General features: G+C 38.1%; 1 protein-coding gene across 6 annotated transcripts in view; it reads left to right on the top strand.

The window, feature by feature from the left end:
• Positions 1-11,451, top strand: part of wnk4b (WNK lysine deficient protein kinase 4b) — a 69,414-nt gene extending 57,963 nt beyond the window's left edge. For 5 of the 6 annotated variants that reach the window (XM_067381649.1, XM_067381647.1, XM_067381652.1 and 2 more), the window contains 8 exons: positions 1,367-1,421; positions 1,725-1,841; positions 4,100-4,989; positions 5,857-5,962; positions 6,673-7,252; positions 7,714-7,928; positions 9,604-9,698; positions 9,851-11,451. In XM_067381649.1, coding sequence (XP_067237750.1) covers positions 1,367-1,421; positions 1,725-1,841; positions 4,100-4,989; positions 5,857-5,962; positions 6,673-7,252; positions 7,714-7,928; positions 9,604-9,698; positions 9,851-9,853 — 2,061 coding nt within the window. In that variant the 3' untranslated portion in view covers positions 9,854-11,451. The remainder of the gene's footprint in view (positions 1-1,366; positions 1,422-1,724; positions 1,842-4,099; positions 4,990-5,856; positions 5,963-6,672; positions 7,253-7,713; positions 7,929-9,603; positions 9,699-9,850) is intronic. The other variant, XM_067381648.1, reaches the window with a different exon arrangement.
• The last annotated feature ends 706 nt before the right edge of the window (positions 11,452-12,157 follow it).

Below are 12,157 nucleotides of genomic sequence, written 5' to 3'. Positions count from 1 at the left end.
CATAATAGGGGCACTTTAATAGAAAGATCTGGTGCATCTCATTTTCTAACCACTCTTTAAGTTAATTTAAGAAGTTAATTCATTTAAGACTGCTCCTATGAGAATACTCGACAAAATGGGCATTTTGTTCATCAAGTGTGAAAGAGAACTTGATTCTGGCCTTGCGTCTTTCTGTGCGTCATGTGGGTATAACACAGGCATGACATTCAAAGACAGCGCATTCTTTTTTGTCATGCATGAATGGTTTAAAAGCACTTGCATGAATAAGAGCATGATCATATAATGTAACACTAGCCAAAGGATGACCGAAAAATCAGTTGCTGTGTTAATTGCGTTAAATATTTTTAACGTGTTAAACTGGACAAAATTAACCGCACGTGTTAACTTGCTAATTTTGACTGCACTAATTTTTATATTTAATCTAATTTCACATTTAATCTCCAAATTAATGTAGAAACAACATAAAGACAGTATATTGAATATGTGAATAAAGTTATCAGTGTCTTCGCAACATAAATTCACAGCATAAATTATAAATTAAATATAGATTAATCCTTATTAAAGCTTTTTATGCACAAAAGCGAACTCTATTGCGGCCAGACAGCGTGCCAGTACAGATTTAAGTTATTTTTTGCGTCTTATTGCACTTGAATGGTTTAATAGCACTTGAATGAATGATAGCGTAATCATATGATGTTATGCCAGCTAAAGGATAATGGAAAAAAATGGATGCTGCGTTAATTGTGCTAAATATTTTATAACGCATTAGACAAAAAATGAATCTCATGCGTCAACGCGTTAATTTTGACAGCACTAATGCAATTATTTTTATTATACATATATATTTTTACAGTTTTTTCATTAATTAATTGAGAAACTGTATAGAATATTTTCTCTTATAAAAAGTCATTTGTCACACTACAGGACCATTTAAATAAAACGTATGAAGGTGAAAAGGTGTTTAAAATGGAGGGAAAAAAAGTTAAATCATGATGTTAATATATTTTCAGTGGTTTTCATATAACAGCTTTTATTTTTATTTGTGTGTATGGTGAGGGTTTAGAATTTAGTTGTTTGCTGTGGGCTTTTAGGTGATGTGGTGCAGAAATTCAATCTTCTGATGTCATCATGTTAGAGATAACAATTCACGAAGACACGGTGTGTTCCTCACTCTGATTGGAATAAGAGAACTTAATCATCAATATTCAACAGTCATTAGTGAGAAAGGCCTCCGGAACAGTGTGATTGGAGACTTTATTCGTGCTTGAGTGACAATCTTCTTATCTTGTGTCACGCGATTTCCTAACTTTGTCATTTCACTAGATGGTGACGTTAATGCCAACGTGTGCTCTGTTTTTCCCCACAGCCCAATCTCTACACACAGGGCCTTGCTCGCACGCACTCCTCCTCCTCGTTGCCAGGTAACAAACATGCAGGCCACATACACACACGTGCACACAAACACTGATCGTATAAAGCATATGCAAAGTCTAATATTTGCAAACAAATGCTCAGTGTGCTCTATATCAGTATACAGCCTTGAATCTTATTATCAATGTTTTTGGTTCTCATAAAAAAAATGGTTTAACGAAGGGACTAAATAATGTCTTAAAATCTAAAAATGCAAAAAGCTTTCTCTAAGGGTTAGGGGATAGAACATTTAATTAAAACAATACTCAGTATAAAACAATACAAGTGAACCTGTTTGTGTGGATGTCCTTCAGATTATGCTGGTCCAGTGACCCGGGGTTCCTCTCCTACTCTGAGCGCGGACTTTTATGTTGATCCTGATGCTGTTCCACCTGTCCGGCCCCTGCGTTCACAATCCTTCCACACTACAGGTACATTCATCTGTCTACACAATAAACCACTCTTCTTCTTGATGAATCATTCAATGCTTTCCTTTAATTTTTGAATGTGCTTAGGTTTTGTTCTATTGTTTTTACAGTAAACAATGTCCCTCTGCAGCTCAACATGTGTTGATAATACCCATAAATGATAAAATTGTCTATCAGAGTGGCCCATTAATAATTAATACAAACATGATCATGCTGAAATGTAATTCACATGAGGACAAAGGTCAAATTTATATCCAAATAGTAATTGTACTACATGGAACTGAATGCAAACCCAAAAATGTAGCTATAAACTTATTAGATAATGTAGATTCAGTCAGATTTGCTGAATAGAAAGTGTTATATGCCTGTTATTGCATGCAACTTGAATCAAGTCCAATAAATGTCTTTTTTTTTTCTTCAAACACAAAAATTGCTAAATTTTGTGCTGATAAATAACTTCATAATCCGTTTTCAATGCGTTTTCTGTTTTAGCACAACTTCAGGTCTGTCAATCAGAATATGAATCAGATTAACGTAAAATGTTTGTTTTTAACATGAAGGAGGTTCAGATGATTTATATTTTTTCAGATCACCACCAGCGCTTTCAATATCAGAACCACTCATCTTTGGTCTCTCCGTGTAATGAGCACTATGTTCGGTCACACAGGTACAGTCCGGACCACCTTGAGAGGCATCATAATGAACATTCCCTGTCTTGCTCTTTCATCTTGTTTTTTTCGCTGATGTCATTGTTACTTCGAGCACTTTTCCTATTTTTTTTCTGCACAGCATTAGCTGTGAGCTACTGGAACAAACTTGATATCTTGTGTATCCCACTTTGCGATTGGCTTTCCAAACACCCATCCCCATGGAAACCGAGCTTTGATGCCAGTGTCATTGATGACGTATTCCAGGATTTGTTTTTGACACCTGCTGCTTCAAAAAGTAGATTTCATTATCTGATAGAACATGCTACACACATTAGACAGTCTGAGGACAATATAAAAGCTCTATGTCAAGATTACTAGCCTTTCTTTTCTTTAAAGACACATATTGTATGGTGACAAATCATTGTCACTGTATCCGCACAGGAAGTAGAGGACTGGCACAGGGAGTTTTATAAATGCTCCAAAGTGGTTAGCTCCTACTCCAGGTCACATCCCAGTTTTGTGGCTTTATTTTTATGCCACAATGATGTTTAAGGAGTTTTTTCTAAAGTCAAGCACAGCATTGACAGGTCAAATAATGTCAGAGAGTCCATCTTTAACATGAATTCTCAGTTGAACATTTGTAAGGGATTAGGCATGTTCACATGGACACTGATAAAGTGATTCATCTTTAACAAGAATTGGTGATTTCAGGAGACATGCAAGTAAGCACATTGTCAGTGATTTTATTTACCGTAGCATTTTCACACCTGGCTTGTTTGGAGTATTTGTTTCTTAAACCTGGCGCATTTTCTTCCTTAGTTCTGTTCGTTTAGGCATATTTGAACACAACAGTTGTGCTCAGATCAGCACCAAAACAACTGGTCCGAGATCGCCTGAACGAGGTGGTATCGGCCAGATTGAAAATGAACACTGGATACATTTAGTTGTGGTGAGAAAACAATGTGTCCCATCGGACCAGTGAACCAAGTGGTATCATAATTTATAATGGCAAATGCGTTACATAAAAAACAATAAGAGTGTGTAAAGATGGCTTCAGATAAAGCCACAATAAGTCCACTGAGAAAACTGGCCAATCCATCTTGATGGATGATGCTATGAGTGGAATCCCAGAATATAAGCAGTTTGATTAATGAGAGGACAGTTTTACTCTCATGTGACTTGCATTAACATAAACTTGGAAATGTTGCCCTGTGAAAGCAATCTGAATCAAGAAGAAAATGCAACATTTTAACATTTTAAGTCTGTTTTGGAAAAATGTCTACAGGTCTGAAAATGCCCATAGGGCTGGTTCAAACAAAACATGTTTTTCCATTTCACTGCGCCACTTTTCCATTGTTTTTCTACAAAAACATGCAATAGCACTAGCTCTTAACTAGTACCCGGTTCATGCTGGTGGAAAAGGGGTAAACGACTGCTGATGACATGACTGTGAAAAGAAGATTTAAGTTTAAGAAGAGAATTGAGAAGAGGCAGGAACCCCTCCTAGCAAAGACCACTACAATGACTTGGCAACCAAGATCGATTTGATTGCTGTGTATATATGTATAGAGCTTAACCCAATTTTTTTCTTTCTATTTCTGTTTCCCTCAGGTTCCTCACAGACCTATCAGTCTTCTGTGCCCAACTACCCGCAGTACTCCCACCCTGATGTCCTGCCACATCTGCCAAATCAGATGTCTGGCGTGCCCCCTCAGTTCACCAAACCACCTTACGTTCAGAACACCCACTTCCCCTACCCCTACCAAATGGATCACGCCTCCCTTAAAAATTCCCTCAACCCAAGTCCACTCACCCGTGTCCCCAGCAACCCGAACTTCTCCTCCTCTTCTTCGTCATCTTCTGTTGTTTCACCAGTTCAGCAGTGCTATGAGATGGCGCCTCAAGCAGAATCCAACACTCTGCCACTTCCAGTTGCCCCTCCACCTGGTCCGCAAGCTGCAGGCATGTGGCCATCGCCTTCCCAGCAGCCTTTTATTTCCCTGGCCAATGTTCTTTCTCTAGCTATGAACTTTGCACAGTCCATCATACCCGCTGGATCCATCCCTCAAGGTTTCCACCCGCAAATGACCCCTCAACCAGGGTATGGCCCCATGTATCCAGCTCAGCATGCAAGCATGAGCAACTCCGATACTCCATACCACCAGGGGGCAATGAGCGGACAGTATATGGATATGTTCCAATACCCTGCTCATACGCAGATTCCGGCACCAGTTCCTGAACCTCAAGAAGGGAACCAAACAGTATCTCCAACAGTAGTCCCTCTTGGGGAGGCAAGAACAGGCATGACTCCTGAGATTAAACAGCCAATTCCCACAATCCCAAGCTCTTCTCCAGTGTCCAGAAGTAGCCCACTTCCAGAGAGCCAGTCTAACCTCATAGGGCAGCTCAGAGAGCGGGCAGACAGTTCAGCATCAAGCACCCGCACCCCATCCACCACAAGCTCACCAGCATCCTCCACATCCCCCAGCCCACAAAACACTGTGAGTATTCGAAATAACAGATAGTTTAGACAAAAATAAAAATTCTGAGGCATTATTGAAAACCAAAAGCAAATACTGCTGAATCTTCTGTCTGCTCACGAATATTCAAACTTAGATCATCACGTTCAATTATGAGACTCATTACGAGGTGCCATTGATGTTTTTAGTGAGCCAAATTTGAATCAATATACAGTATAACAACTTAAATATCGGCCCGTTTCTCACACAAAACTATCATTTGGCTTAAGCCGCGCACACACTTAACGATTGTAAGGCCGATTATGAATGTAAATTGATACTTATGACTGATCGCGCTCAAACGCGTCCAGTCAGAGCCAGTTGTGTTCAGTCTGCGATTACAGTCTGTGTTTAAATTCCATGTGTAAGTATTTAAATCTGCTTCAGTCGCAAGAAACAATCGGTATGTGTGTTCAGTTCAGTCTTAGAATGTTTCAGCAAATCGTTAGGTCTGTCCCTGGCTTTAGAGAAAGACATTTTCCATTTGTGTTCTACTCAAGAAAAGTCTTTCAAGTTTGGAACAACATGAGGGTGAGAAAGAAACAATGACAAAAGTTTCTTTTTTTGGGTGAACTATCATTTAAGTCTCCTAAACCCAAACCTGTTCTTCTACTGATGTGTACCGCTTAAACAAAGACGCAATAAGTTCTTTTTAAGTGTTTCTCTCAATATAAATATGATGGTGTACTATTAAGTGGAACATTGCTCTCAGGTATCTTTGTTACTCAGACAAACCTGTTCTGAGCACGTACATTATTTGACAAGGGTGTTGTCTGTTATTATACTGTATGTCTTAAAGCACGTAGAAGGACGCCTGTGGTTGACATGTTTTTCAATTTGCTTTAAAAGGTGTCCCCGCCTGTCCCAAGGTCCTCCCCCACTCTATCCATGTCTCTGGCAGTGTCTGAAACAAATACCATTGCAGCAAAATCCAGACTCTCACCTATATCTGAAGGTGAGTTGCACTCTTTCTCACACACACACACACACACACACACACACACACACACACACACACACACACACACACACACACACACACACACACACACACACACACACACACACACACACATAAATAAGTACACGCCCTACTGTATGTTCCATGCACACAAAGAAGTTCTTGTTTTTACTGCATTTTTGATCAAACGAATCCATCCTTGGTGAGCATAGTAGACTTATTTCAAAAATTAAAAAAATTAATAAAAAAAAATATCAAGACTCTAAATTTTGAGCAGTAGTCCACTCAGAAGGTTAGGTTTTTTGCTGTCTTTCTGAAAATAAACATGCAATGTTCCACCTTTAGCAAATTATCTGACAGGAATTATCATCTGGTTGCGATAGAATGATGATTGTGAAAGCCGTAAAAAAATGTTCTGGTTTTGTTGCAATATTCTGCTCAGTTTTACTTCCATGTAGTAGTGTCCCTCCAAGTCAGTTCCTATAATGTCAAATAGTGTTGCCAGTGGTTAAAATGAAAACACACAGCTGCCATCTATTGACTGGAGGAGCTCACTGCATACTAAGCACATTGTTTAGTTGGTTTTATAACCCTTATTACCACTCACATTGTGTTTAAAAAATGTAAAAATCTAGTTTTTGATTGTTTTGCTTTTCTAACATGTTCACTGTCCACATTGTAATAGAAATTCTCCTTGTCCACAGAGAAAAAGTCCATTGTCACAGTGGGACGGTTCCAAGTCAGTCCAAGCAAGGAGATCCCCATTCCAACTCCCAGCCCGACCCCCAGCCTGACGCCAACTCCCACCCCTACAGCTACGCCAACATCCACGCCAACTCAAACATGTCCTATAAAAGTTCCCCAAATCTTGCCCCCCACACACAACAGCCAATCAGACAGCAGCACAGATTTACAGGCAGAATCAGAAAGCAGTCCCAGCTCTCTGGAGAAATCACCACCACATACCAAACGGCCCAGTGAGACTTTGCCCAGCTCAGACAGTGCCCCCTTGTGGACCGGAGAAACACCGAACACCCTGGACAGAAAAGTTGTAGAACCAGACGAGGGGCGTGGAGGTGAAGAAGAGGAGGAGGTGGAGGAGGAGACAGAAAGGAGGCGGAGGAGGATAAGTGTGAGTTTGCTGGACAGTTCAGCCGGGAGTCCTCAGTTCAGTCTAAATCAGCCGTGGATGAGCTACACGCGCAGCACATCATACGCCAGCAGCGACGAGACAGAGAGTGAAGACGAGGGGATGTATGAGGAGCTACAGGAACTCAGAGAGAGGTGAGCCTATAGTATGTTTTGTGGGTTGCTTGTGACACTTGAACAAACCCTCAGGTCCTTATACATTTTGTACATTTTATGAAGAGCTTCATCAAATTCCAGCAGTGTGCCTCAGCGTGATGTAAAACCTGTTAAGCAGCAAACTCTTATAATTAAGACACAAACCATCTCTGTCCTTTATAGGTTTAATCCCAAATCATTTTTTGAACATGTCCAAACATGTTTAGTGCTGTGAAAAGTTTTCAATCATGTCATCTTCAGTTGTGGAAAAAGCCTTTTCTTTGTTTTATGGACAAGTTAATCAAAAGTAGAGCAATCCTGTCTTTCATATTAAGAACATAATACTTGTGTCCAAATTCATTTTTGATAAATTGCCATCTGAAAAAGGTTTGAAAAGCACTGACTTGAGAATGTTGTCTTCCTATCCTGTTCCTCATCATTTCTCTTTCCTTCTCCCTCAGACATGTGGCAGAGGTGCAGGCTCTCCAGGCCTCTCAAAAGCAAGAGATTGAGGAGCTCTACAAACGGATGGGGAAAGTGCCCCCTCCGGGAATCGTGTCCCCAGCGGCCATGTTGTCCAGTCGCCAGCGCCGTCTGTCTAAGAGCGGAGGGTACCCCACCTCTCGCCGAAATAGCCTGCAAAGATTGGAGATACTGCAACCTACAGGTACCATAGGTGAAGTTACAAAGTTTTTTAATTGCTTTAAACCACATTTCAACTCGGAAATGCATTCAGAGCCTATTTTATACTTGAATAATGTGAAACCGAATATAAGAAGAAAATATCTTGGGTAGGACTTAAAGGGATAGTTCATTCAAAAATGAAAATTATCCCATGATTTACTCGCCCTCATGTCTTCCTAGGTGTAAATGACTATCTTCTTTCAGACGAACACAATCGGAAGTATATTTAATATATCCTTAGTCCTCCAAGTTTTATAATGTTTGTGAATGTGGGGCTGCATTTTGAAGTCAAAAATAATGCATCCATTCATAAAAAAGGTAATCCATACAACTCCAGAGGGTTAATAAAGGCCTTCTGAAGCAAAGCGATGCGTTTTTTAAGAAAATGTACATATTTAAAACTATAAATTCAAATAACTAGCTTCCAGCGGACGACCGTACGCAGAATGCGCAAGTCGATTTGCGTTGGAAGAGTATCCTTTGACCCGACGCACAACATAATGACAAACGTGGAGGCGCAGAGGAGAGAGCAAAAAAAATCACAGGTCACGGATTATAAGTCTAAAACAATCATTTTTAAAGAGAAATGTCAGAGGATTTCGATATAAGATTAGAGGAGCTTGAGTTTGTTGCACAGCTCTATTTGTTTGAATCGTGAGAGGAATCTAAGCTTACGATACTCCTACATCCTGCGTCACACATTGCGTCAGAGTTTTACTCATTTGGTGCAAATCGACTTGCATTCTGCGTACGGTCAACCACCGGAAGCTAGTTATTCGAATTAAATATGCATATTTTTCTTACAAAAACGCACCGCTTTGCTTCAAAAGGCCTTTATTAACCCACTGGAGTCGTATGGATTATTTTTTTATTGGATTGATGCATTATTTTTTACTTCAAAACCCCCCCCCCCCCCCCCCAAATTCACAACATTATAAACCTTGGAGGACTAAGGATATTTTTAAATATATCTCTGATCGTGTTCTTCTGAAAGAAGATGGTCATATACCTAGGATGGCTTGAGGGTGAGTACATCATAGGATATTTTTGGGGTGGACTATCCCTTTAATTGTATCCATTTTGAATTGATTGGATCATGAAAAGTGGGCGCTAAATGCCAAAAATGAAGTCAAGTTGTTGATGAGGTTAAAAAATACAGTAAGGGGGCTTGATGATGTCACCTGCAATAATAGTTGTTTCAGATATTACATTTTGAATAAATATTACTTTGGCATTTGGGATGTACAAAATTTCCACACCATATTAATTATCAGCCCACATCTGCGATATTATCAATATATGTTTTTATTATTTGGCATCAGCAGACAGTGTAAGTTTTTTTTTTTTTTTTTTTGGCGGATGATGGACATATACTGGACATATTTCAAGATTTCAAGTTCATCATCTAACACTGACTTTAACCCGATAAGTGCATCTCTTAAAGAGCACATGAGTTGCTGTGTGCATTTAATGATATTTGAAAAAGTACAACAACTTTATTAATGTTACTTTGTAATGTGCATGTCTGTTTCAGACCCACACAAATGCATTTTTCTTTACAAAGTATTCTATAATTACAATAACAGCCATTTATTGGTTATAGATGACAGCATAAATGGCAGTAACTCATACATGTGTACAATGTAATTTCCACAAACACACTTCAGGTATCATACGGAAGAACTCAGTGAGCGGCAGCAGCAGCGGGTCACAGGAGAGGACCAGTAAAGGAGTGACCTTTGCCACCGATTACGCCAGAATTGTAAGTGTAACCACAGACCTTCTATTTACTTTAATTGATTATTACCTTTCTGCACCTCTTTTTTTGGTTTGTTCTTTACCCCCACTAATGGAATTCTCATTTTAGATGCTAGATGTTAGATGCACTGACCTTCCTTTTTATCTTTCCAACAGTGATTTCATTTGCTGAGGAGCTCTTTGGCCCCCGTCCTGCTCTTGTTATGGATTGAAGTGACAACACTGCGTCCTCATGAAACTGCATGTGTGAGCACATGTTTGTAGAACGAAGAGTGTTTTCTTCACAGGCTGTGATGTGAATATTTTAACCAGTATACCTCTGCTCAGTATTCTAAGGATGACTTGCTTACCTAGTGAGCTTTCCGAAGAGACACAGCATTTGAAAGCAGACTATATACATGAAACGTGTTTAGAGATGCGATGTAGTTGATCTCAGCACTGATTTATGGAGAAATGCCCACTCGTTTTCAGCTATAGCACCCCCGGTGGTTGAATGTATTAATTGCAAATGTGTTTTTACTTATTAGGCAGTCCATGTGGTTGCTCTTTTCACTATGATTTTGTCCATATTGCATTAATTATAGCTCAACTTGTTAGTTAATTTTTATTTTCAAACTCCCAGGAAGTCATAAATACCTGAACGAATCGGTACTGTAAACAGTTTAACTTTTTTCTTTTGGAAAATTACGATGCAATTGAATGCATGCAAGAACTTTTAGGCCTCGCTGTAGGTTTGCTTTTACATAAAACAGTATCATGTATATATTTGACAAAATGTAAAAACGTTCATTATAGATTACAGTTCAAATGTGACTTTGTTGCTGAAATATTTTGCACACACCAATTGCACAAATAGGTTTTTTTTTAATTATTATTCTCATAACTTGCAGTATTTTATTTCTCTTTTTTTGATAGAGAACCTTCCTAAAAGTATCCACATCATAAAACAATGCAGAATGCAAGTTCTGGAATCATTGTAATATTTAAATGATGATAATAAGCATATTTTAATGTGCTTATCAGTCAAATCTCATTTAGATGTTGCATAAAAGTGACTGAATAAATGGATTTCTGGAGATATCAATCTAAACAAAGTATCTAAATCCAACTTTTAGAGAACAAATAGTGGACAATCACTCAAATAAACCTGCCTGCAATTCATTAAATACCCATACTGCCTTTTATTTCTATATTGTAAATTATACATTTAGTTTTAATTTACTGATTAATAATTTAATTCCTCCCAATGTTAAAACCTATCATACAGTGAATTTGCTTTGAAACTCTTCCGTCTTAATGCTTTTCCTTTTGTTAGTCGTATCTTAATAGTTAATAGAGTGTGAAATGAAGATGTTAACTCGTGTTTTCTTAATTGAAAGACGAAATACAAGCAAACACTGACACATCGCACTTTTCTGCAAGGCGTTTGCCAGTAGATGATCTGTATATAAGGACAGGGATGAATTGCGGCGTGTCTAAGATTATATTCCACTGCCTATGCAGCGATTTTACATATATATTAATGTGTGAAGACAAAAAGAAACATTGACAACTGAGAAACTGTGAAGTTTGAACAATTGTTGCCTTAAAGTATCTGCGTTTGATGGGACAGCAGGTGTGTTCTACTGCATAGCAAGAAAAGATTTATATAATATAGATATATTTAGATAAAGAGAAAATCTGTATTATATTATGTGGGGGAAAATGTTGCCATTCTGCCTCTTTTTTCTTTTTTTTTTACTCTGATTTCTGGATGAAACATGATTGTTGTAAATATACAAATAAATAATGATTCACAAAAAAACAGCTGTTTTTTTTTTTTAACTACATATGATTATTTTTCTAAATACCCCACATCATTAGGCACATATCAAACCTCCAACAAATTTCACCTCAGGCATGAAAGACCTTTTATTATTTTCAGTTTTTTAATTCTCAACCCTATAACAGACGAAATGGAATTGATTTAAAAAGGATTTTACACAAAATTTGTTATAAAACAAACATCTCTGCTCATGTGTCCCTCATAACAGTTTAATAACTACAAATGTAACATTTGTGATAATTTTCACATTTTTTATGGGACTGAAGTTACTTTACTTTTGTAAAAATGTTTTCATTTTAGATGTTTAACGAAAACCACAATTTTATTGTGTTCGTCCTTAATATGTCAGGTGGTAATCAGCAAGCCTTAATTTTTAATTGTCTTCCCTTTTTTTTTCCTAAAAATATTAATGTGACAGGGATGAGAATACAGGGATTGAAGACTGTAACAGGTTTGAAGGTAGATATTGCCTTCAATTTTATGTTTTTAATTCTCTCTCATATTTCTGGTCATGCACAACACTGTCTTTCTGCTGCTGATGTGGGTGCCATTTTGTCAATGTTTAAGTGGACAAATTGCATCAAATATTCTATTCATAAAAGGTAGGCCTACATTGTATATTCTTATGGATTAAAATA

Source organism: Chanodichthys erythropterus, chromosome 3 (genome assembly GCF_024489055.1).
Source record: "Chanodichthys erythropterus isolate Z2021 chromosome 3, ASM2448905v1, whole genome shotgun sequence".
In the NCBI taxonomy this organism is placed as follows: Eukaryota; Metazoa; Chordata; class Actinopteri; order Cypriniformes; family Xenocyprididae; genus Chanodichthys; species Chanodichthys erythropterus.
This window is presented reverse-complemented; position numbering and strand designations above follow the sequence as displayed.